Source organism: Rhipicephalus microplus, chromosome X, assembly GCF_043290135.1.
Source record: "Rhipicephalus microplus isolate Deutch F79 chromosome X, USDA_Rmic, whole genome shotgun sequence".
In the NCBI taxonomy this organism is placed as follows: Eukaryota; Metazoa; Arthropoda; class Arachnida; order Ixodida; family Ixodidae; genus Rhipicephalus; species Rhipicephalus microplus.
Window position 1 is genome coordinate 129,523,371 of NC_134710.1, and position 27,002 is coordinate 129,550,372.

General features: G+C 43.4%; 1 protein-coding gene across 2 annotated transcripts in view; it reads left to right on the top strand.

Annotated features, from left to right (window-relative positions):
• Positions 1-552: 552 nt before the first annotated feature.
• Positions 553-27,002, top strand: part of LOC119176449 (DENN domain-containing protein 11) — a 48,279-nt gene continuing 21,829 nt past the window's right edge. The window contains exons 1-4 of one of the 2 annotated variants that reach the window (XM_037427730.2): positions 553-1,112; positions 1,900-1,999; positions 2,064-2,222; positions 20,622-20,754. In XM_037427730.2, the coding sequence (XP_037283627.2) occupies positions 896-1,112; positions 1,900-1,999; positions 2,064-2,222; positions 20,622-20,754 (609 nt within the window). In that variant the 5' untranslated portion in view covers positions 553-895. The remainder of the gene's footprint in view (positions 1,113-1,899; positions 2,000-2,063; positions 2,223-20,621; positions 20,755-27,002) is intronic. The other variant, XM_075877699.1, reaches the window with a different exon arrangement.

Sequence of the window (27,002 nt, forward strand, 5' to 3'; positions counted from 1 at the left end):
CGTGGACTTCCGTAAGTTTGTTTCCGAGCCACAACCCTTCTTCACGTTGAAGTGCCTTCAATGCCACTTTATAACCCCATTTCACATGCTTCCCTTCAATGTCAAAGAGGTGGTCAAAGGACTCTGGCGCGAAGTGCACAGAGCGAAGTGATCTCAATCTTTCGCATTCTACTTCTCACGGCGAACGGCCCACTCCCAGGACTCCGCGTTACGGGATCTTTAGGAAACCTGTAAAACGAATCCGGACTATTATGTTTTGCACGCTTAGATCGCGTCAGCTATAGCTCTCTTTAGTAACGAGCGCGGAATGGCTATGTCGAAGACGTTTTCGTGTACGTACAGGTGGAATGTGAGGCCACAACCTTTTTTCAACCTGTTGGCACATCCGTAAACGACGCAGGAGGCAACCATTGTAAACCATTTGTCTTTACATGCCGATAAGGTGAAACAAGAACGGACGAAATCAGCAGCTCGCGATGGCGCTGAGCACGCTTTTTGCCACTGGCAAGATGGCGGCGGCTGGCTTCACTCGCACAGCGCCCCTTCCACTCCAGCAAGTTTTATGTATCCTCCTTGATCGGATCTCGCTGGAACGGTGTTCTACCGCACTCTACTCTACCGGTAGTGTTCTGTGCTCTACCACATAACGCCTACCAGACTCTGCTGAAGCGTTGGCGTCGCCGCGGTCCGTGCGTCACGGCTGTGGTTCTGTGGCTGTGTTGGAGGCTTTGAAGCAGTTTGGTGGCACATGCAAGTGGGTCGAATAGCCATACGGCGGAGTCATACATGCGTTTATTGTCGGTTTCGTGCAGGCAAGAATAAATAGCTCTGATAAGTGAACGTAATGCTGGAGTAATCGACCTCGCTCGCAGTTTTGCTGCTACGCACCGCCAATATGGCAAGACGGAAAGGGGCGACCGATCGGGCTCCGCTTCTCTCCGATGATGAACCGATTGATGGCTACAGCACTTACACGAACATTTCATGCCAAATGAAATGCCAGCTGGGACCAGTATCGCCTAGAACAAACAACAGAACGGGCGAGAAACTGGTGGACAATACTGTGTATGATATTGTTGGCGTGTTTGTGATTGCATTTGACACTCGAGCGGGTGAGTCTTCCATTACGTGCGTGATTACCCAAATGAATTGTTATTGCCGCAAAGTACAGTGCTGGTGAATGGATGTGTTTTATTATTTCGGAACGTAGCTCGGTATAACTTTCCAAGCTGTGTAAAACTGTTTTTATGAGTACTGTGTCGACTGAAGTTTAGTTGACTTTGCAGACGCAACACTTTTGCCTTGACTTCATGTTTTATGCATTGGATTTTTTTGTCTTTTTTTTTTGCACCGGCGTGACGACGCGTATGCGCTGGTTGGTTACGAAACTGAGTTACGTTGATGTGCACAGGTTGTTCAGCAGTCAATGTGCTTGGGTAATTTTTTTGTGCGCTGGACAGCATTGCACGTCTTCTGCAGCGTTCCTGACTTCATTGTTGGCGCCACCTCCCCAATGAACTTTATATTTGGTTATCCCAGCTTGTGTTACGTTAATAATAATGGTGTAATTTGGTGTAGTAAAGGAGCGCGAACCGCGTCAGTTCATTGAAAAAAAAAATCGAATTGTGAGACAGAGAAAGAGAAGTAAAAATCTCATGTAGTTTGGTTAGTACAGTATGACCACACTCGAACCCACATAGCTCAGAAGGTTAGCACCAGATTTTGCATCGCATTGTGTGGCACAAGGCAGCCAGTGTCCATTTGAACACATTCTATCGCTGGACATAGCACATTAAAAGCCATTTCAGGTATAATTTCAATCTGTGCACTATCTGCTTTGGGATAAGTTACCGTTAAAGCTATAAAAATATTTTCGATAAAAATATTTTCTCCTTTAAGGTAACACTGTAGAGTGGTGGACACCTGATGACTTGGATGTATCTGGCATTGAGTTTAAGGCTATGACCAGTGGAGCTCACAGAGTTCACACAGACTTTATGTAAGTATTTCCGTTCAAAGCAGTACATAAACATGAATAATATATGCATCTTTTTCTTCGAAAGATACTTCAAGAGGAAAGATTGCTATGGGCTCTCCTGCTTTGAGAACATGAAAGTAGAAAATGAGGAAGAGCGTGGAGCACGGATGAAGTCAATTGGAATACTTGCAAAAAGCTACTCGTTGCTGCATCTGCACAAGACATTCCTGCAAAAGCAAGTGCGGTAAGAGAGTTTGTGACATCGTTTTGCAGTGATATGCAGCTTATTAAGCAGCACAAGTTTGGTATGCTAGCGAAGGTGAAAATAGTTGTAAAACCTCCTTCACTTTTACCTTCCCACTTATACTTTTCTGGTTGTTTGTTAAGATCCTTTATTGAAAAGTTGGCGTAAGCATAAGAAATGTGAACAAGAGCAAAGGATGGCAGAACTATGATTCTATATTTATTGAGTAGGATGTTGAACGTCAACAATTGTCAATATTAAGTTTCTTAACCTACTTTCTTATTAGAAAGACTAGTTTCTAGGTGTCTGACATTTTCACTTGTCAGTCACAATGGCATAGTGTTGTTCATATTACCAATGATATTTTACTCGTCATACTCTTAGCAATCTTCGTGCTGTTTTAATAATTAGATTTGCATCACCACTTGTACTAGCAAATTAGTTGAAAGTCGTTAGCAGACTACAGGGCGCCTGCCTCGATCAGGATAGGCAAAATCTCTTGAGCTGTAATTTCTTAAAGGGCAAATTTGGGGCTGAAAAGCAAACTTTTGAACCAGCCTGTAAATTTTTTACTATGTGGCAGAATGATCTGTTTCCTCGTCATTAGAACATTTAGCAAATATCATTACACTTGCTCAAGTGTTATCCACTTCCCACTGAATGGAGTATTTCACTTTAGGAGAACAATGACATCTTTCCAAATGCCCTATTTTGAGGATAGGACTGAAATTTTGCCTTTTTTGTATAAACTGTGTTAACTGGAAACTGGATGTTACTGTGCAGAAATATACTTTTCTTTATAGAAGCTATATTGTAGTAGTAGTAGTAGTAGTAGTAGTACTTTTATTTACAGTAAGCCGGATACAGAGCTCACTGCAGGGGCAAAGGGCTAAAGGCGAACAGCCTGACAAAGGCCCTTGTCCCTCCGCAGTCCGTGACAGTGCAAAGCTTAGACATCAGCACTGACAAACAATATATATTCAAGCAACCTGCAATTGTAAACACAAAATTCAAACATAAATAGCATAAGAAGTTTACATAACACATTTTAAGAATTAGAGGTCACTCTCGTAAAAATTCACAACTAAACGATATCAATGAAACAACTCAAAAACAGACACAAAATGCATGCGGATACAATTAATTGCACTGTATACACTCGTATAATTGACATAGAAGTTTATGAACAATTTAAGCATTTGCAGAGGCATGAGACTCCATTACGTAGTTTCGATAGTGTAGACCGGTGGTTATGAATAAGTTCTTTATTTGTTTCTTGAAAGTCCCACTACTAGCCCTAAAGTTCAATTGATCTGCAAGGGTATTTAAAACCTGAGGTACCTGGTAAGCAATACTTTGTTTTCCATACTTGGTTCTTGTTCTAGGAGCTCGTTTCTTTTGTTCTCGCAGACTGTAGTGTGGTCTTTCGGTGCAACTTTTTTCATATAGCTTAGTATTTTGTATTAACTGAAGCAATTTAAAATGATATAATTGATCAATTCTGAGTATGGAATGTTTAATGAATAGTGGAGCAGTGCGCAAGTCTTGTAGATTCCCCCTGTATTTTTCAAAGCAGCGCAATATTTTCTTTTGTATAGTTATTAACTTATGGTAATTCCCTTGTGATGTCGTTCCCCAGACTAACATCCCATAACTTACTCTAGAAGGGAAGAGTGCATAGTACATACTTATTTTTAACCTCAATGGGATTAAGTGCATTGTTCTAAAAAAAACAACCAACTATTCGCGCTAATGCGGTGATCAGATGATTTACATGTGTGTTCCAGTTTAATTCCTCCTGAAACCATACACCAAGAAACTTTTGTTCCCTAACATGTGCGATGAAATTTCCTTCGAGTTTTACAGCTATGTTACTAATAGGTTTGTTTATAGGTCGGAATATCATATAGGTTGTTTTTTTTTGCATTCAAGCGCAGTCCATTTTGCCTTAACCAATTTGAAAGATTGCTTAGATAATTATTTACACTGACCTCAAGTGATATTAAATTGTCTGATGAAAAGAAAACATTCGTATCGTCAGCGTACATTATAAGTTCAGGAGAATGAGGTATATCGACAATATCATTTATATAGGCAAGGAACAATAATGGCCCCAGTATAGACCCTTGGGGGACTCCTTGGTTCAATTTTATCTTTGCAGAAATAGTGTTATTCAGTTGTACATATTGATAACGATCTTCTAGGTAACTTTTAAACAGTTGTAATGCAACTCCACGCGGGAATACTCCTTGCATAGTCATGGGTGACATAAACATTGGCCTCTGTTCCAATGATCCTTATGCCAAAGATTTCGAAACGCTCTTACTTACATATGGAAGTACAAATTTTATACGTTGACCTACTAGGATTACATCAACAAGTGCTACGCTCCTTGATATATGCGCCTCAAATTTAAGTTCACAGAATATAAAATCCGGGGTATTTGCGTATGATATAAGTGATCATATGCCCATCTTCTTTCTTGCACGAGTTACTTCTCAAATTGGTCAGAAAAGAGAGACATCTTTCCATCGAATTAAAAACAGCAAAACTCGGGAGCATTTTTTTCAGCTAGTTCAGAACATAGATTGGAACACTGTTTATAGACAAGAAAATCCTGATGATGCTTATAGCACATTCATGACGTTATTGAGTGCTAGCTATGATGCGGCATTTCCACTTCAGAAGCGCTCACGTGGCAGAAATAAGAAATGCTGAAAGCCTTGGATAAATTGTGATCTTTACCGGCGCATAAAAATAAAGAATAAATTGTATCATGATTTCATCCGTTCGCGGAACACAGACACCTTAGCTGAGTACAAGAGATACAGAAACGTTTTAAATTCAGAAATATGGAAGGCTAAACAGAACTACTATGAAAAATTATTTGAAAGCATTTACAATGACCAGAGGAAGCTATGGGAGGTCATAAATGGGCTTACGAACAGAAATAAGGGTTGTAATAGGACACAGGACCTAACAATTAATGGTCAGATTTTCAGTGGTGAAAGGTTGGCCAATGTTATGAATGAACATTTCATAAATGCGGGTTCCTTTACTTTAACGGATGAAAAGCGAGGTAATGATCCAACTCCTGATAAGTCTCCTTTGCTGTATTCTATTTTTCTCGCACCCACAGATCCGGTTGAAGTAGAAAGATTAATCAGAAAACTTAAAAACAATGTTGCATCAGGGATTGATGAGATAGGTTCTGTTGAGTTAAAAATGGTGTCACCATTGATATCTAATGTCTTGGCCTATATTATCAAGCTCACCCTCACTAACGGCGTATTTCCAGAGCAGTTAAAAGTGGCAAAAGTCACTGCAGTACATAAAGGTGGTGATATCAATACTTTAGCGAACTATCGACCTATATCCGTGCTTCCAACAATATCAAAAATATTTGAAGGGGTTATTTATGATAGACTTGCATCTTTTTTTGATAAGCACCAAATAATAGCAAAAAGTCAGTATGGTTTTCACAAAAATAAATCAACAGAACAAGCTCTACTGTATATCAAAGATAAGATAATCGAAAATATGGAAAACAAAAAATATACTCTTGGGCTCTTCCTCGATCTTCAAAAGGCATTTCACTCCATACAATTCAAATCATTGATTCATAAATGATCAAGTTATGGGGTGCGTGGAGTTGCATTACAACTGTTTAAAAGTTACCTAAACAGTTACCTGTGAGCGCTGACTATGTACTTCATCTTCATCTGTATGACCAAACCATTGTAGTGATCATCATCGTATGTCACGCTGGCTGGCTCTCTGGCTCGTGCGTCTGGATTTAAAAAAGATAACCTGGTTGCTGCCGTACCGGACGGGGTCTCATAAGTGGTGGAGCGTGCTTTGGTTCCCACGTCCTCCTGCTCTACCCGTCACCCCTGGAGCTCCGGTCTGGTCGACGGTTGTGCCCTCAAGCAACAGCGATGGCAGAACCCAACGCGTCCGCTGCTGCAACCGCTCCTTCTCAGCCACTTAGGCTTCACTACACCGTGGGTACCTCTCATCGAGACCCTCCGGTATTTTCTGGCCTTCGCAACGAAGACGTCGAAGAATGGCTGTACAGTTACGATCGAATCAGCGTTTGTAATTATTGGGACGAGGCGCACAAACTGCGCTACGTTCCTTTTTACCTCGATGGCGTCGCTAAAACCTGGTATTACAACCACGAGAGCGACTTCTCCAATTGGTCGGCCTTCACGGTGCATCTCCGTCAGGTATTTGGCACGTCTGCAGGATGCTCTGCAGTAGCGAAACAGAAGCTTGCAACCCGCATCCAGGGGGACGACGAATTGTATACGTCCTACATTGAAGATATTCTGGCTCTCTGTCGCCGAGCACAAAATGACATGACTGAGGCCGATCGCATCCGACATCTACTGAAAGGTATCAACTCTGTGGCCTTCAATGCTCTCGTGATCCAGAATCCGACTACCGTCCGGAACGTTATCACTACATGCCAACGCCTGGACGCGCTTCATTCCATGCGCCTTCCACACGCCTCCTGCGACGCTCGCTTTACCAAAGAGCATGAATTGCGAGCCCTTATCCGCACAATTGTCAGGGAGGAACTCCACGGCCTTATTTCAGGCAACCCAACCATTCCGTCTGTCCGCCCACCTCCTCCCAACCTGCGTGAGATAATCAAGGACGAACTGGCAGCAATGACAAGCGCTGCGCATGCCCCGTCTCCTGTGCACTTTCCGGCGCCTTCGTACACAGAAGTTGCATCACGGGCCCCGGCACCAGTTCCAACCGTGCCTGCGGACATCGGATGTGACCATTTGGCTGCGATGGCAACGCAAGTGCCAAGGCCACCCCACTATTCTACATGGCGTCCTCCACGCCCCGTCTGCTTCTACTGTGGCATAAGGGGTCATATATCCCGTTACTGCCGCCTTCGTCAGCAGGATGAACGTCGTGGCTATCCAGCTTACGAAAGAGACTTTGCCCCGAGACCCGATGAATACGATCCCGCACCGTATACGTCCACATCTCGTTAATCGCCTTCCCCTCCACGGTCTCAAGCTGAACCTCATCCTTCTCGTTCATCTCGCCGCCGTTCTCCATCACCGTTTCGGCGTACGTCATCACCCCTGCGTCCCGCGCCGATCTCTCTGGACTCGGAAAACTAGAAGGTGCAGTTTCTGGACGAGAACTGCTTGTTGTCGAAACGTTACAACTCCTCCGTCTCGCCCAGCTAACTTACTGCCTATTTATGTGGAAGGTGTTTTTGTTGATGCCCTTATAGACACTGGAGCCGCCATTTCGGTAATTGATCGTGAATTGTGTTTTCGCCTGCGTAAATTGCAAACTCCTTATGCCGGTCTCATGTTATGCGGCGCTAATGACAGTCCAATTCGCCCGACCAGGTTGTGCACTGCTCGTGTTCTCATCGATGGAATCCGTCATCACATACAATTGGCTGTGCTGTCTTCGTGCGCTCATCAAATAATCTTAGGCTGGGACTTTTTGTCAGCGGCGTCTGCTGTAATTTCGTGTGGTCGGCCCTTCATTCGTATTACGGACACTGAGCTTTCTTCTGCTGCCGACCTTTCGTCGCCCAACCTTGTGACAGCTGCGGATTTCCTCCTGCCTCCCGGACAAGAACGTGTCCTTACGATCAAGTCACGAGACATTCTAGATGGTGACGCTATGGTTGTTCCTTCCCAGCGCTGCATTTTTCGAGGGATCACCATCGCATCTTGTTTAGTGCGGTTCTGCCGTGGTTATGCAAGCATCACGGCCTGCAACACGACGCCAGAAACACTTCTTTTGCCTGAGGGGACCACTGTTGCCAGCATTACCGAAGAAGCACCGCTTTGTGTCGTCACTGGTTCATCTGCTTCATCATTCTCAAAGTGTATGCCAGCGGAAGATACATTTCCTGCTCTCAAGGCCACTTTGTTGAACATCTCAACCCAACGCAAACTGATGCCGTGTTATTAATGAAGCACGAAACTTGCTTTGACGTTTGTTCCGAAGGTCTGGGCCAAACAACAGTGACCACCCATCGTATCGACACCGACTGATCCCGTGTGATTCGCAGCCGCCCTTACCATGTGTCGGCTTCTGAACGCAAGCTTATAGAACAAGTCAATGACATGCTCACGCGCAACGTCATCAGGCCTTCGACAAGCGCATGGTCTTCTCCTGTTGTACTAGTGAAAAAAAAGGATAGCTCCGTACGGTTTTGCATTGATTACAGATCAATCAACAAAATCACTCGTAAGGACGTCTACCCAATGCCTCGCATTGACGACGCTCTTGATACTTTACAAGGTGCCGAGTATTTTTCAAGTCTCGACTTGTGCTCCGGTTATCGGCAGATTTCAATGCACAAGTCTGATAAAGAGAAGACTGCGTTTTCTACGCCAGATGGGCTCTTTGAATTCAATGTGATGCCTTTCGGCCTGTGCAATGCCCCAGCCAGATTCGAACGGATGATAGACACGGTACTGCGGGGATTAAAATGGAAGACCTGCCTTTGCTACCTGGACGACATTGTCATCTTTTCGTCCAGCTTCTCACAGCACCTGGAACGGCTAGACGAAGTTCTCACGTGTTTAGCTAAGGCCGGTCTACAGCTCAACACTAAGAAGTGTCGGTTTGCCAGTCACCGCATCAAGGTATTAGGTCACGTCGTCAGTAAACATGGTGTTGAGCCCGATCCCGACAAGGTTGCCATGGTACTGCACTTTCCTACACTAACCACACAGAAAGATCTCCGTAGCTTCCTTGGCTTAGCGTCGTATTTCCGCCGCTTTGTACGTGATTTTGCTACTATTGAGGCTCCTCTACACAAACTTCTGACCTCGAGCGCACCATTTGTCTGGTCAGATGACTGCGAAGCCGCTTTTCACACCCTCAAGCGATGCCTCACATCACGGCCAGTGCTTCGCCATTTCGACCCTACAGCACCTACTGTGCTACACACTGACGCAAGTGGACTTGGCCTCGGTGCTGTCCTTCTTTAGCAGAACCACGCTTCCGAAGAACAAGTAGTGGCCTACGCGAGCCGTACTCTGTCACCTGCTGAGCGAAACTACAGCATCACTGAGCAAGAATGTCTCGCCATCGTGTGGTCCGTACAAAAGTTTCGTTTTTACTTATACGGCCGGCATTTTACAATACTGACTGACCATCATGCTCTGTGTTGGTTATTGTCTCTCAAAAATTTGGCGAGACGCCTTGGCCGTTGGGTACTATGATTGCAAGAGTATGACTACAGCGTCACATATAGGTCGGGCCGAGAGCACCAAGATGCCGACGCTTTGTCCCGTTGCCTGCTCTCGCAAAACGCCGAAGTGTCACCTTCCATCTGTTCGTCACCGCCCACCAAAGTGACCAAACAGACGGCTACTGCTTCGAAACAGTTAGTTGCCTCGGCGGACCTTCTTTCGTCCACAGATCTCGCCTCGCTCCAACATGCTGATACCTACTGCCGCACAATCATCGATCGGCTCGCTGGCTTATCGCGTGCTCCGAACAGCCGCCTGAGACAACTTGCCCGTTTCAAGCTTCAAGAGGGAACATTATGTTAGCAAATTTACCATCCTCTCGTATAACCAATGGGTTCCCCTCATTCCTCGCTCACTTCGTCTGGAAGTTCTACAAGCGTTTCATGACGATGCGACAGCTGGCCACTTATGGTTCCACAAGACCTACCACCGCCTCAAGACTCGCTGCTTTTGGCCTGGCCTCTCCACTTCTGTCGCCAAGTACGTCGCTTCCTGCGTGTCATGCCAGCACCGAAAACGTACCACGTTTCTTCCCGCTGGGTCGTTGCAACCACTGCCGTCCCCGTCCACTCCTTTTGAATTTGTGGGCATAGACTTATACGGACCTCTTCCGCTTACGCCAGCCGGTCGCCGTTGGATTGTTACTGCCGTAGACCACCTTACTCGCTACGCGGAGACGGCAGCTCTTTCATCTGGCGCTACCTCTGAAGTAGCCGATTTTTTCCTTCGCGCCATTATTTTACGATATGGCGCACCGCGTGTGCTCCTTAGTGACCGTGGCAAGACATTTCTTTCACATGTCCTTGCTGAAGTCTTACAGGCCTCTAACACCATCCACAAGACCACATCAGCATATCACCCAGGAACTAATGGTCTGACTGAGCGTTTTCACCGAACTTTGTCCGACATGATCTCTATGTACGTGCAACCGGATCACAAAAACTGGGACATGATACTACCTTTCGTCACGTTCGCATATAACACTGCCATACAGCGTACGACCAATTTCAGCCCTTTTTTTCTCGTGTATGGCCGTGTACCGACTTTTATTCTGGACACCACCTTTTTGTCCACATCTTCCAATCCATCTTCATCTCTCCCGGAAGAGTTCACCGCTCGCGTCGCCCGCTGCTGCGAAATCGCCCGCGCCAACACTGCTGCCATTCAGGACAAGAGAAAAATCGACATTGATGCGAAGCGTCGAGTTGTTGTGTTCCGCCCAGGCGAAGAAGTCCTTTTGTGGACACCTGTTTGTGTACCTGGGCTCTGCGAAAAATTCCTTCACCGATATCTCGGTCCATACACCGTCCTGGAACGAACATCTGAAGTCAACTATCGCGTTGCTCCTGTCGACGCAGCTCCTGATCACCGTGGCCGCCACACCGAGATCCCCCACGTCTCTCAACTGAAACGATATATTCGGCGTCCTAACCATTTCTAACTTGCTGCCCTCTTTCGCGAAGGGGGGAAAATAGTGTGAGCGCTGACTATGTACTTCATCTTCATCTGTATGACCAAACCATTGTAGTGATCATCATCGTATGTCACGGGGGCTGGCTCTCTGGCTCGTGCATCTGGATTAAAAAAAGATAACCTGGTTGCTGCCGTACCGGACGTGGTCTCATAATATAGATATTGTTTATAAGATCATTTCTTGCAAAAGTGCTGTGCCCAAAACAAGTTTTAAAATAGTTTTTGTCATTGAAAGTTTCAAAGCAATACCTTCGTTATATTGCTGTAACACAGGCCGACTTCAGTGCACTTTAAGGGAGTGCACTGTGCTGCTGGTGTCATTCGCACGCTGTCATACGGGAAGCTCTTAGTGACTCACTCTTCAAAGCTATTATCTGAAGTAAGGCTCACAGTATTTTTGAACTATTGTTTTTTGTTATTGGAAATATTGTGGGCATTATAAGACAGTTCTTGTTCACCTGTATATAATCATAATCACATGGTGCTCTTGATCTTCATCATTTGTGGGGACACATTGTGAGTTTGGGAATCGAGGAGCAACCTCCACCACTTGCAACATAGTACACTAAAAAAAAAAAAGGCGAGTAAAAAGGGTGTATTTTTGTTCCTCAACAATAATCATCTATATTGCGTTCCATCCTTGCGCTATCGCCCCGCGCCCGGTACATTCTGGTCACGATCGACATGCTCTTGTCAGGGTTACATTGCATTCTCGATAGGAAAGTGGCCAGCGCCGAGTTTTCAAGAAAGGAAGCCCACGCAAGCCTGATGACGATTATTGTTGTGGGACAAAAAGACACCCATTTTACTCGATATTTTTTTACAGTGTACATTACACACTTTCATTATTTATTTTTTTATTATTTATTTATACAATACTGCATACGTTATTTGGGTCCATGCAGGAGGGCAGCACGTAAATACATACGTTCACAGAAACCACAACGAAATAAGACAAGTTTAAAAGACCATAAAGAAAAAAAGAATAACAATAGCATCAGAACAAAACAAAAGTAACAATAGAGAACATAACGCGCACGCATGAACATTAGATAATACTCATGCAAGATCGAAGACAGCAATAACGCTTTTTAAATACTCAAGAACAGTAACAGCAAAACCAAGGAACAAAGGATTAATCAATGTGACATTGTTGATAACATTAAATAGATATACGTTCAATAGAATCTGCGTTTATTATTTGTGATACCTCCAGGTTATTCCGATCGTTCACAGTTCGTGGGCAGAAGGAAAACTTAAAAGGTTAGTTCTGGTGCTGTATGGCGTTAGAGAAAGATCATGACGATGTCTTGTTCGATATGCTGTTAGTGAGGACACATAAGCCTGTGAGTTAAAAGAGAAGCAATTGTATTTAAGTTGGAAAATAAATTTTAACTGGTGTATTTTTCTTTGAAGTTGTAGAGTCTAAATATTATGATATATCATTAGGGCTGTGGGAGAGTCATGTATTCTACATTTAGAGAAAATAAATCTAACTGCTCGGCGTTGTATCATCTCTAATGCATTATTTATATTAGTTTTTGTGTAGGGGTCCCATACAATCCAAGCATATTAGAGTTTTGGTCGGATTAGTGATGTGTAAGCCAAAAGTCTAGTGTCACGAGGAACATGTTTTACTTTGTGCCTGAGGATACAAAGTTTCTTGAAAGAAGAGTTACAGATGTTAGAAATATGGTTATTCCAGCTTAGGTCACTGGTTATTGTGATTCCAAGGTATTTGTATTGGTTTACTTTGGTGAGTGGTGTGGATCCTAGGTTGTAAATAAATGACAATTTGTTAACTTATTTTGTTACAGACATGTAAACAGTTTTTTCTGTGTTCAGTTCCATGCCCCATCGCTTGCACCATGACAAAATGTTTTGAAGGTTAGAGTTGAGTGTTAACTGATCATTAAGGGAACAAACTTCATTGAACAAAACACAATAGTCTGCAAATAGCCGAATTTGTACTGAGGGACAAATTTCATTAACAATCTCATTTATATATGTTAGAAACAGTAATGGCCCTAAAACACTACCTTGGGGAACTCCAGATGTTACAGAAAGTTCATTAGAAAAATAATTATCAACTGATACAAACTGCTTGCGATTACACAAGTAAGCTGCTACCCAGTTAATAATGTATGCTGGAATGTTAATTGACTGCAATTTTTTTGCAAGTTTACTCTAAGGAACAACGTCGAATGCTTTCTTAAAATCCAATAATAAAACGTCAATTTGGTTTGACTTGTCAAGAGTTCTAGCAAGGTAGTGAATGATTGTCGTAAGCTGTGTAACTTCTTGCGAACCATATAACACTTTGCGAAAGCCATGCTGGTGAGGAGACAGTATATTGTTAACATTTAAAAGCTTCGTTATTTCATTAACAATAATATGTTTGACTGACTGGCAGCATGCAGACGTCAATGAAATGGGGCGATAATTGGTTAGTTGGGCTAAGTCGCCCTTTTTCGGAATGGGAACGACCCGTGCAGTTAGCCAGTCTGCAGGAACAGTAGCCGATGACAATGAGGAATGATAAATGGTTACTAGAAAGGGAGCTAGTGCTTCAGCATACCTGCGCAGAAAGGCATTCGGTATGTTATATGGTCCTGGAGAGGATTTAACTTTAAGGTTCAACAGCATTGACACAACCCCTGGTTCTGATATTGTATCAGGGTTCGAGTGACATGGCATGCAATCAGGGTTTATAGTGGTATCAGAATGAGAAAATATACTTTGAAAATAATAATCAAAGTGCTCCGCGATACATTTCTTATTAACGACAATGAGGCCTTTGTGAACAATTTGGTCAATTGAACTTGTTTTCTTGATTAAAAAAGACCGAAATTTTCGGGGTGTTGTGCAGATGAAGCTTGGCAACCTGTGCTGAAAATACCAGCGCTTAGCTAGCCGTACTTCTTCATTTAGTTTATTTTGCATTTGGTGAACAATAACACGTGAGGCTTGTCGTCGCCTTAAGCGCTTTACTTTTCTTTTGAGGTGTAATATCTCTCTAGTTAGCCAAGGATGCCTGGAAGATGTGGCAAAACCACTTACATCCGAGGCACAGAACAAACTCAATATGCATCGATGTAACGATGGCTATGTACGTGATGTACCGAACCTGCAACCTTCAAATAATACGTTCGAATAACGTGTCGCAGGTTTGTTCTCTGCCCACGGCAAGTTATCTTTTAATCTACTTTTCTTTCTTCACGTTTATATTGCAATTATTTCATATAACATTCCCTATACTTTCCTTGGCATGATTGTCTGTTAGATCTCATTAAATTTGTGTCTAACAAAGTAAACAAGCCCTTTACTGTACACTTTTTTCCTTCATTCATAGTGAGGGTCTCATTCTGGCAGACTTGAAGCCCTAATGGCCACCTCCGGCTATGTTTTGTCCAAGTCAAGATAATGGGGTTTCATGTTCCTGAGAGAATCTTGTCACGTGCCTAATAGCTGAAATGCTTGACAAATTCGTAAATAATTTTTAATTAGCGAAAAACTGCAGTATTGAAACCAAACCGAATGCGTTGCTAGGTGTTATGTAAGTGTTTGTCCAAACCTGCCTGATTGCACATAACGCCTACCAGATGGCACTACCTGTCCACGCCGTCCAAGTTTTGTGCCTGTAGCGATCGGCTAATACGGTTACGCTATTATGGTGAATACATACCGAATTGTGTGTCGCTCTCAATGCAACACCACTAGCCACCTGTCACATGCCCACCAACATAGAAAAGGAAATTGCACGCTCAAACAAAGAAGCGCCAGTCAAACCCACACAATCTATAGAAGACAAGCAGATGCTGCACTGGCATATCAGTTTCGTCACTTCCGCCAGGCAAAACTCAATGTCACACACACAGTGTTGCCATTAATTCTGGCAGGCAAGGCGGGCATTTGGAGACAAGCTATAAAATTCATTTGGAAAGATTCTGCGGATCTTTCAAGCCTGCAATTCGGCATAAATGGTGCAACCCTGCAAATGAACGTACCCAGTGAATTTAATTGAGATCCATTGACCTCGAAAAATTGCCAGAGTTGGTCTTTGTTGGCCAGCACGGGCGATTTTTGACCATGTCAAGGTATGTTCCTGAGACACTCTTGTCACGAGTCCATTAGCTGAAATGCTCAGGAAATTAGAAAAGAATTTTTAATAAGCAAAAAGATGCGATACCGAACCCTAAACCCAACCGGGCGCCCTGTCTGCCTATGACGTACCATTTGGTAAGAACCCGAGGCCGTATACTGTTCCCGCTAGCGTAGAGTATGAAGACTGTGAAAGCCAGACTGCCGGCCAGACACCACAGAGGAAGCAATAAAGCATTCCCGTACTATACCCATGCCAAACACTGGCGCCGTTGCCTTGTGGCCAGCCCAATAAACGCTGTAGCGGCCAAAGTAGTGATGCCATCAGCTGCGTCACTTCGGTTGACATGCCAAACATGACGTCACACAGACAATGTTGCCTAAAATTCTGTCAAGGGAAGCGAGCATTTCGAGGATTATTAAAATTCATTTTCAAACAATCAGCACATCTCTAAAGCCTGTAATTTGGCATAACTGGCGGAAATGTGCAATAAAACGTACCCAGCGAATTTCATTGAGATCCATTGACCCGAAAAAATCGCCGAAGTTGGCCTTTAAGGAGGTGTGCGAGGGATTATTGGTCAGCTGCCATCTCTGAATAAAACCACGTACTACATGGCGCTAATCAGGCAAGAAGAGTGTTTCACACTCACCGCCATGGCAACAGGTGGCACTGACTGACGCTACCACGTTTAATTCACATATATACCCAATAAAGTGGATGAGGAAATAGCCGCTGTGGTAGCTCAGTTGGCAGAGCATCGAACGCTTTATTCGAAGGTCGGAGGCTCTGTCCCTGCCCATGGCAAGTTATCTTTTCATCCAGTTTTCTTTTTTCACATTTACGTTGCAATCACCTCATATAACATACCCTCTACTTTCTTTGGCATAATTGTCTGTTAGATCTCATCAATATTACTATCTGTTGTGAAATCTAAATTCTCACCGCCATTACAAGTGACATCCCTTTCTCGTGTAGCAGCACGCCACCAAAGTGACATTCTCGCAGTGTAAGTGCACTTGCCCAATATGACTCTTAAGTGTGACTAGGGTTTTAAATGTATGAATTGACCAGAAAGTGCAAACTCTAAAGAATCACTTCAAAATATGTATTATTCTCCAGGGCTACACTCTCTTTCAATTATACACATCTCAGCAATGATTGTGTCTAGCTTACTCCCCCCCCCCCCTTTTTTTTTTAGGCTTTGAAGTTGGCTGATGTGCTTGTGAGGTTCTACTCTTGGTTTCTTGCTAAACGAAATTCTTTGTCTGAACTGAAATCTAACTCCAGCTCATCAAGCACTCTCCCGATTCTGCATTGAAGTCTGCCACTATCATCGCTACAACATCTGGGCCGCATTCACTAGAGACAGTGGGATTGGGCGTGTTGGTATAACATCATAAAGGGTGCTTACCAGCGCAAACGACAGGACACTGGTAACTGTATAAAAGTGAATACCTTCACAAGAAATAAATTGTTGGCAGTTCAGCGCTCTGTCTCGTCTCTTCTCCTGACTCCTCCTGCCCTGTCGTTTGCGCTGGTAAGCACCCTTTATGACGCATTCACTATTTCGACTTGTTCTTAGAGCACTTCTATTCTTGTATATTAAATGAATACTTTGTATCATTTGTATTTATTTGCAAACATCTTGCTAAGAAGACTGGTTTACTCTACCTGTTTTTGTAGCATTAGCTGTTTTGTGATATCTGTACTAAACGGTGGATGACCACACATATAGCTGTAGAACTTAATTGAAGGTTATGAATTGAGAAATCTAAATATAAACATTGTTGGTGAAAACGAGAATTTTAGACCCAGTCCCCACTCCATGAAAACATGATGCATCCATGCAGTGGTTTGTTCTGGCATGTCAGAAAAATGAATCGAAGAAAGCCTTCCTTGTTATGAATGAGGAATGGCAGGATTTTGCTAGAAAAGCAGAACGTGCTCCGACTTTCAAAATTTCATGAAAATTTCTCCTAGATAGCATGTGCAAAGGTGTGGCAGCAAGGTTTCTTTCTTTGCAATAATCTAGGCTTTCACAGAGACTTTACTAGTCCCTTCTGGCTGTTCTCGTGCACTTTAGTGAATAAATAGCTGTCTATAGTTTTACATAGAACTGGAAATAGTTGAGTTAATGACCAACTGTTTGGATAATTTGGATGTATGTTCCTATACATAGTGTTCATGTGATGCCACTTCCTTTGTTGTCGCTCTTTTCCGCCATGCCCGGGTACCTTCCTAGGTACCTACAGCAAGCAGTTTGCGTAATGCAGCGAGGTTTGTTAAGGGCTCGTAATCTGTTGCTGTGTGCATTGTTTAAAGCGAAGCAGTGCTGATTTTTGTTGTACTTAACGAGCTCATCGTATTCGGAAGGCCTCACTTGTTCACTCTATACAAAACCAGAAAATCAAGATGGGTGACACGTAAACCTATATACCAGATTTCCATCAACAGCGATGCCACCGCGTACTCTGGCTGCCCGTCACGACCAACAAGAGCACATTATCTCACCACTTTCAGTACAAATTGTGTGGCTCAAGAACAAGTGAAAGCCCAAAGTTTCTCAAGCCACAATTTTAAGAGTGCATGAGCGAAGCGAAACAGCTCCCATCGAAAACAAGTCGTCGTGCAGAGCTAGGCAAATTCACAGCAGATATAATATTAATAATAATTTTAATATATTACTGCAGCCCACGCCACCAAAGTAGCTCATGGAGCGCGGCTCCTCAAGTGTTTTAAACTGTGCTCATGTTGAAGCTCTTTGATCGGAACTTGTGGAACCAGCCGAGGGGAAAAAAAAAATGCGAGGTAGAAACTTCACGTGGTGTGTACCGCGGTTATGCAGGTCACCTTTTTTTTGCTTATGTTTTGAGACTTTTTACCTTGTATTTTACTTTTGTTATTGTGCGCTAATGTACAGTGGTGTCCCTTAAAATGGTGAAGACTGTTTCAGGGAATCAATCGACCAATGTTTAAAAAGAAAATGACCATTCAACTCCAACCGATCGGGATGTTAACCTACTGGGGACTTGTGCTATACTTTGAACCTCGAGTGAACGAAGAATGTTTCACATTCGTTTTCAGTTTTTTTTTCGATGCGATACCCCAATTTCCACGATCGTCATCGCGATTTCAACCACCTCTCTGACACGCTGAATGTGCATGCAGTGGTCGCGGACAAGTTTGTGTATACAGTAATAACGGTAAGCTATATCTGTATGCACCTTCTGCTTGCATATAATGATTACTTGTAGTGAAGTTACTGGAGACGCATATATCATCGAGGTTCAAGTTGTTTTTGTTAATCTGCACCAGCCAAGCACGCTGGTGCTTTTCGGAAAATCGCAATTTGCGTTCTCAATTTTAGGTAATAACTTTCGGCAAAAAGAACACCCGGAGGCTCTTCGTGGGCTGCTAAGCTAAATCAACTTGTCTCACTAGCAGCTGATAATTGCTAAAACTTGCATCGTGAGGCAAAACTGAGCGGGCACCAGCACAGGGAAACAGCACGGCAGAGGTCGGCGATAGTCAGGTAGGCACCTGGGCATGTCGGTGGCGCATTCCGGAAGTGACTAAGGGGCACTGCATGATGCAATGTGCACACTATGTATTGCCAGTAACAAGTGCAAAAACATTTCCTATAAGTTGAGGTAATGTAATGCATTACAGAAAGCTAAAATTATTAGTGTTCATGTTCCACGTTCTTATAGTGTTAAGCGATGTCTCTTACAACTGTCTGTAGCTCACATCTACACACTAAAAGTTAGTGTAAAGGAGTGACAAATTTTATTTGAATTACACTTTCTTACATGCACTGATACTAATGGAAGATACTTATTATTTTTTTCTTCAAAGAGACTGTCAGTTTTCACGTAAATTCTTTGCTGTGAAATGAAGTTGTGAATTGGCGAGTGAAAAATGGCTGCCTCATTTAGGTATGTTGTTTTGTGCCCTTCAGGAGGAGGGACCCCAGGGTAAAAAAAAGACAATCACTAGGCCATTTATGTGCACACAGTCTCAAAAAAAAAAAAACTGTTATATGGATATGTGGTTTCATTGCATTTATAAACATAAAAGCACATATGTTTGGCAGACTTGTGCTATATTTGAGCATCCCTCTGTTTAGAGTTCTTAAGTCATTTGCACTTGCACTGTAGTTAGCTTAGTTGACTCAGATTTGATTAATTGGCTAAAAAAGAGGGTTTGTCTGTGGTTTGTATGCCATACCAAGACTAATTTATAATTAGCTAAAATACTTTCTTTCTGAAAAATTCATGTGTATTTCTTTTGTGTGGTTTGCCAAGGTGGAGCAGTGATTATAGTGCTCAGCTGCTGACCCAAAGATTGCAGGTACAGTCCTGGGGACGGTGGTCGCATTTCGATGGAGGCGAAATGCTAAAGGGCTGTACAGTGTCGGTGCACGTTCAAGAACACCAGACAGTCAAAATTTCCAGAGCCTTTCGTTATAGTGTCTCTCATAATAATATCATAGTTTTGAAACATAAAACCCCACATTTTATTATTTTCTTTGCGACTTCATACTGTAGGGGATGGATCAGAAGTTTTCTTTTTTAAGTATGTCCCCAAACAATTAGAAGTAATGAAGTGATAGCTTCTGACTCAGACAGTGGGTGCAAAAGATAAAGCTAGCTGTAGTCAAGAATTCGACGAAAGTTCGTCTGGCCAGGTATCATGATGAGGATGTAAATGTGGTCACTGTCCAAGTCAAGTTGAAAAAGCACAGAGTCGTTTTGGGACTCATATGGGTTGTGATGTAATGAGACGTAGCCCGTTCATTACGTCACATTTTAGCGTAAAAAGCGACATGCTGCCCTTGCCTGCTTAGTGTGAATAAGGAACCTGTATGGGTCCCGAAACCTCTTTGTGATTTTTTACCTTGACTTGGCTAGTGACCGCATCTACATCCTCATAAAGCTGTCTGTGGCAGTAAGGGAACGATGAGCGAAGCTGAACACTTTTCATTGAGATGGAAGAGCACATTTATCCGAGCAAAGTTGTTTGGTGTTTTGCATGTATTCAACAATTAGTCATGAAACCATATTCTAAATAAGGTTTCTACATGAAGCTTTAAGCCTTTGGTAATTCAATGAGTACAGTCTTAAGATTTTGATGACCAGTGACAATACTTGTCATCAAATAAAATTGGTCTCGCATAAGAACAACGGCAACTGCACTAGTCTTAGTTGTGTTTCTTTATGGTAGATGGCCACACTTGTCTAAGTTGTGCCATTTGTGTCTCGGCTTTCATTTTATAACCATCTCTTATTGTACTGCTATGCAGTGAAGCCATCATCTGGAAATTTTTTCACGCACAATTAGCGTGAAAAGGTGGCCCATTGAAGGGAAAGAATGGCACCATTTTATTCAGAAAAAGAAAAAGCTCTACGAATTGAGTGAAAAAATTTTTTTAGTAAATTTGACACTTTCTTTTACTGGTGGAAAAACGGTTGATGTGCAAGAAAAATCTATGCTTCAAGATGGCAATACAAAATATGTATTTTATCCTTATCATGATAAGACATTCTTTTACACACCTTTCGATTGCAGACAACTGTTGGAAACGCCAGGATTATATGAAGACCTTATTCAGTTTTACCTGGCCTATCAAACACCACCCCTCATGGACACCGGCCTTGGTGCCTCCTACAAAACCATCTGTGATGGCATGCATTCGATGGAGGTAATTTACCTTTTCAAAGTTGAAATGAAGTAGTTAGCAAAGCCATATATACAGTAAATTGAAAACTTAGCTGGTAACTCTACGAGAATATAGTTAAAAGCTATTGCAAGCAGATGCTACAATTATGGTTCAGTCTAAGGGACACTTTCCAGCTACCTGTTCACGCAGCTTTTGTCAAAGTAGTGCAGCACATGTTTTCGAAGTTGCCTTGGTATCAAATTGATGTGCACTTTGAGCTAGTTACATCTTGCAAGCTTGCATTTTACAAAAGGTGGGCCTTCTGTTGTTTACTTGCTCTTGTTTACTGCATTTTTACAATTCATTATAGTTTCATTGTGTCCTCTCTCAGCCCATATGATGGTTCTTATTTGTTCCCCTTAAATGTTTCTGTTATTTTCTTCCCGCTCATTTCTCCTTTCTGGTAAATATAATGAAGAATAAACAGCTAGAAGTCTTTCTTGTCTATCAGCCACAATAGCCTTTGAACCTGCATGAGACTGTACATAATGTGCACACTCTTTCCATGTGGAAAGAGTGTGCACATTGGAAAGAGTGTGCATTGTTTTCATCTTGAATGCACTAAGGCATTATTTTTACCATAAAATTTCTTTTTATGAATTTTTCGTGATGATACATTTTAGATAAACTTTAAAGAATTTTTTTAGGCATGGGTGAATATTTGAATTCGCATTGACACAACTCCAAATTATTTGAAATTAAAAAAAATTCAAAATGAATGAATAGTGGGGGTTTCTTTCTTTTTTTAAGAAAATACAGCTTTTTTATGAGAATCTCTGACGGCAAGGCTCCTGTTGCTTTTGCATACAAACTCCATGTCAAGGAGGGAGAAATACTTTGCTGCAGTTAAAATGACACTCTTGTTCGCATATGTGCTAAGTGTTGTGCTTAAGAAAAGTTGGTTAATGAGAAATAATCGAAACTGTTTGCAGATGAAGCGCGACAGTTCTGTTATGTCAGACTGGAACCACTTATGTCAAGATAGTTATAAAGTAGGAATGATTGTGTGCCATGGCTGTTTGTTTTCGTGAAATCAACACGTCATATGACTTGTGCTAGTTCATCGCCTTACTTTTGCATGTAGTGTTTGATGCTTATTTGTTTCTTCGAACTGTTCACAAGAAGACCACAATATCAACCTCTTCGTTATCTGTAAAGAGTAAAACTCTGGCAGCCACTTCGGTGCTTGTTCTTGCTGACAGGTCAAATGGTTTTTCGCGTCTCTTTATAGTTTATGAAAGAAACAGATAGGCACCACCCATCGCACACAAACAATGAACTGTCTGCTTGTGTATTTCATGATTCTTGTCGATTTTTCTGACCAGATTCTGCTTTAGTGTGCCTTCTTTAAAATTTGATCGCTTCCCTGTCTCGGGTCGTTCCGGTGTTCTGGTTTACTTTGTGCTCGCAGGGTGCAATCAATTTCAATATCCCACTTAAAATTCGAGGATAAATATCTCGGAACTATGTGATTTGCAAAAAATAGGTATGTCATAAATTATCATGCATTACAACTTTGTAGTATAAACCGCAGTAAAAAAATTTAAAATTTAATGAACTAGCTTTTGTAATTAGTCTTGTCAACATAATTTAACCAGCAGGAAAGTATTTATGCCTCTACGTAAAGTTAATGTGTGATAACTAAGAGAGCCTGACTGCAATGAATTTTATAGAAAACCTGTATAGTCTAAAAAGACACCGTGTATTTAAAGAAGCCCTGCAACACTTTTTCCAGTAGCCATTGAATGGATTTTTTTAGGTAGCCATTGAATAGATTCGTCAAAGAAGCCTATTGCACTTATGTGGCAGTGTCAACAGCCCAGCTCGTGCATGATCATAGCCTTTCGGTGAAAGAAAGCGCCATATCACGCATTCTCTGATGACTTCTTCAGTGTAAGAATTGAATTCCTTCTCGTAGCCCTCTATTTGGTGGAGCAGGAAAACAGCCTTTAAAAATTTGTCGCATGCTGCAATTGCATTCTCTCTTCTCTGCCCACAAAAGTGCTGGAAGCTGAGCGTGGTGGGATAGCATGGGGAAAAAAAAAAACGTTACGCACGTCCGCGGCCGGACTGTAGTACGCGTGCGCGTTCTCCCTGTACGGCCTGAGCAGGCGCAGCGAGGGCAATGCATTTTTTTCTGAGCTGCCGGGGCGCCGATCTTCAAGAGATGGCATGCGAGCATACCCTTGCCCCGACCGTACTGGAGAATGCGCTCTCTACGCGCGCGCTTTACTGCGGCTTGGTACGGGCTGGTAAATGTGCGCGGGGGCACATGTTTACATGTGCTGGCTTAATCACGGTGTTTAAACGTGTGATCGAAAGCTTCGTCGCGTGAACGGGCCTGCACACCTGCCGTACACTTCGCGCGCCTTGCATCAAGCGACATTTCACCATACGTTTCTGCAACGGACGTTTCATGCATGTTCGCAAACTTCTGAAGGGACTGCCTTGGGATTCCTTGCTTCGCATGTCAGGATTCCGCTAACGTGGCTATGGTGTACTGCTGGGTGCCGTTTTGTAAGTCGCGGTCTGGAAAGACTCCAGGTGTGTTGTTCCACCAGTTTCCAGTTGACGAGGAACTGTGCGCGAAATGGCGAAAACACGTTTCCCGGAAAAATCTTGTTATTAATGACAAGTTGGCCTCAACGGTAGTATGCAGCAAGCATTTCTTACTAAGCGGCTATTTCAGCGAGTGCGAAATCAAAAGGCTGGTTCCCGGTGTGGTGCCGACTGTATTTGAGGGATATGCAGTCCTTGCACCTTGCACCTAATGCAAAGAAATCACGTAGGGATCCGAAAGCTCGAGACCCTGTTCCTTCTAGGAAGCCAGCCTAACAGAAGGCCGAGCCAGAAGAGTATGCTGTTTTAGAGACGTGGGAAGGTGAAGCCAAGCAGAAATCAAGTACATGCACGCAAACGACACACAATGATGTGCAGCGGGCAAGTCGATACCTTTCACTGGTTGCAAGGCTTCGATCACAAGTGGCGTACCATCGTTCCAAGTTCTCGAAAGCCCAGCAGCAGCTAGACGCAGAGAGGAAGGTGTCAGCTCCTATTGTGACCACAAGGACTACACATCAGTGAACAAGATTGCTGCAGATGCCAAAAAAATAGGAAAAAAGGCTGTTTTCCTGCTCCACCAAATAGAGGGCTACGAGAAGGAATTCAATTCTTACCCTAAAGAAGTCATCAGAGAATGCATGATATGACGCTTTCTTTCACCGAAAGGCTATGATCATGCACGAGCTGGGCTGTTGACACTGCCACATAAGTGCACACTGCAGCGGTACGTCGGTCCCAGCGCAACGTCTTCGGAAATGAGTAGTGCAATGAAAGAAAGGCTGATCCACGAGGCGTCTCTTCTCAGCCACAAGCAGCACATGGCTTCATTATTAATCGGTGAAGCTGCGATAAAACCGAAGTGCGTCTACGACCGGAATTCTGACGTAGTATTTGGCATCAAAGACAAGCCAAAAAACGGTGAGCCACGCAACACGAATGGAACACTTGCTAACCGAGTCCCGTGTTTCGTGCTCCATGGGGTGACCAGCTCGTACAAGATACCATGTTCGTACTATTTCACAAAACAGCTCAGCGGAAGAGATTTGTTTGCGTGGACTAAGGACGTCATCTCTGTCGTTGAGGAATGCGGCTTTGTAGTCATTCGCATTGTCACTGATAACTACTCCGCAAACACTATCATGTTCAAGGTCATGGGGAATGGATCCTTGTCAACAGCAGTAAAGCACCCTCTGGACGATGAACGGGTCATTTTTCTCAGCTTTGATCCCTGCCACATCCTCAAAAATGTCCGCAGTCAATTTCTCGAGCGTGAATTCACTGACGGCACAGGTGTGATCAGTGGCACACTCGTGCAGAAACTGTACGAGCACCAGAAAGAATGACACTAAAATTGGGCACAAACCTAACAAGAAAACATGTCCCCGTCCAACCTTGAAACGATGAACGTGTCGCGAGCTGTGCAGGTGTTTTCGCTTGAAGTCAGTGCGGCGCTGGAACATCTGCAAAAGAACCGGCAAGGCAACCGGCTCTCTTTGCTTTCAAGGACACAACATTTACAATCAACTTCATGGAAGTTATGAAAAAATGGTTCGGCATCCACGACACTATACTCAAAGGAGTTGACTGCAAAATGCCCATCTCCAAAGAGGACGACGGCCGACTACTGTGGCTCCAAAATGAGTTTTGCAGCTACATTAAGAACATCCAAGACTGTTCAATCGCCGCTCGTGTTGGGAGATTCACAGATGAAACGTACAATGCCCTGCTTTTCAGCACAAGGTCCACAGTGGAGACAGCCCAATTTCTGCTGAGGAGTGGCGTCAACTACATTCTGACCAAGAAATTTAACAGCGATCCCGTTGAGGCACTGTTCAAAAAACTGAGGTTTATGTGTGGAGGGAACGACGCGCTAGACGCAAGAGCCATGACAGCGGCTTTGGATCACATCGTAGAGGAAAAGGTGCTGCCGTCGAAAAAAAACAAACGAGCAAGGCGAAGACGTCGAAGAAGCGGTCGCATCTGTTCCTCAAGGTATAGCTCAAGAACTGGAAGTTCTGCAAGAACATTCACCGACCCCGCCAGCCTCTGTTGCTTATTCGGGCTTGGTGTACGTAGGTGGCTATATTGCGCATCGGTGAACTGGGGTTCGATGCTTGCGTCATGGTTGCGACGACGAACAATACAAGCAGTCATCTGTATAAGCTTCTGCGTACACAACCGACAGGTGAACTTCACTATCCAAAGCTGGAGTTTCTATCGCTGCTGGAAACGATTGTGACGTTTTTTGAAAAGGCAGTCAAACATCTCCCACGAACAAAAATCCTCGAAGCTTTGCAGCAAATCCTCGAGCCACATCTTGAAAATTCGTCTCTCCTAGACTGCCTGGAGGGTGTCGACAAAAGTCACGCCAAGAGGTCAGCGCACGTGATATCTGAAAAGTTTCTCCGAATTCTGCTCGTCAACTATACAAGGAAATTAACAAACCAAAAATCAAGCCATGTGGTTTCGTCCACAAGCCAACGCGGAATAATTTCAGGCTGTAAACGACAGTCTGTGGAACTGAGTCTCACGACAGTGTTTTAGAGTTTATTGTAGTGCACCTGTTATGGCTTTTAGTTCTTGAGAGTATGTGCAATGTTAGTATAAGAGTTCTAAAGTGTTCTGCTTTCGTCTCATGTAGTCTGGTTAGTGCAATGAGAACAGATTGAATGGATGCATTCAAGTGTTTTCTAGTTCTAGATTTTGTTAATGTCGCAAAAAGAAAAGTGAGATTTTTTTTTGTACATTTTCAAGTACTACAGAATTCTCTTGCCTATAGGATAAAAATAAATGCTTCGTAAACCTACTTTCTTACTGAAATGTCTTGTTGCCTTGTTTCATTTTTGCACCCGTCGGTAACAAATAATAAAGCCGTGAAGCGCTAATGGCGCGCCGTCCCTTCTGCGTGTTAAATTCAATGGTTTAAGCCTTCTATACTGGTTCCTTGAAGTGAGAGAAAACGGTAAGATTTGTGTGCCTATAGCGGTCATTGCAAAAAACACGGTTGTTAAATCCTTGTAAGAGGAGTAGCCATTCAGCAAAATGCGCGTACCAACGAGCGCGCCAAGGCTCTCTCGAGCGAACGGCTCAGCGGCTCCTCGCGAGCGGAAAAGCAAAGGCCAGGCTCGCAGCGCCCCCGGAGAGTTGCGGCGGCAGGCAGCAACAGCCCCCCGTGCACAGGCCGTAAACAGAGCGCGCGTCGCGTACTCTAGTCCGGCCGTGTCACGTCTTGTGACTTCGATCACTTTCTCTCTCTCTATTTTCTACGAATATGCGACTTTTCTGCACGATCTTGCCCGCACTCATGGAGAAGTCATGGCCCCCTGTGGCAGCCCAGTAACGACAGAGTGCACCATGCTCCAGTCAGCCAATGGCTATAATGGCTATAATATTTAGCTCGCATGTTTTGGGAGCCTCGACTGCCGATAAGCAGCGTTTTCTGACCATGCTCAAAAAGTGTTGCAGGGCCCCTTTAGGCGCATGTGACTCACCTGATTATGTGGTTTCACTGCTGCACCAGGCTTTAATGCTATGAAATTACCTATCTACCATCCAGGGAAAATCTGCACTGCCATAAAGGCACACTTCAGGGTTAAATGTACATCACAACTGATCCTCGAATAATTATTTCTTCAAGTTTAAAAGTGTTTTATGCTGGAATACATGCA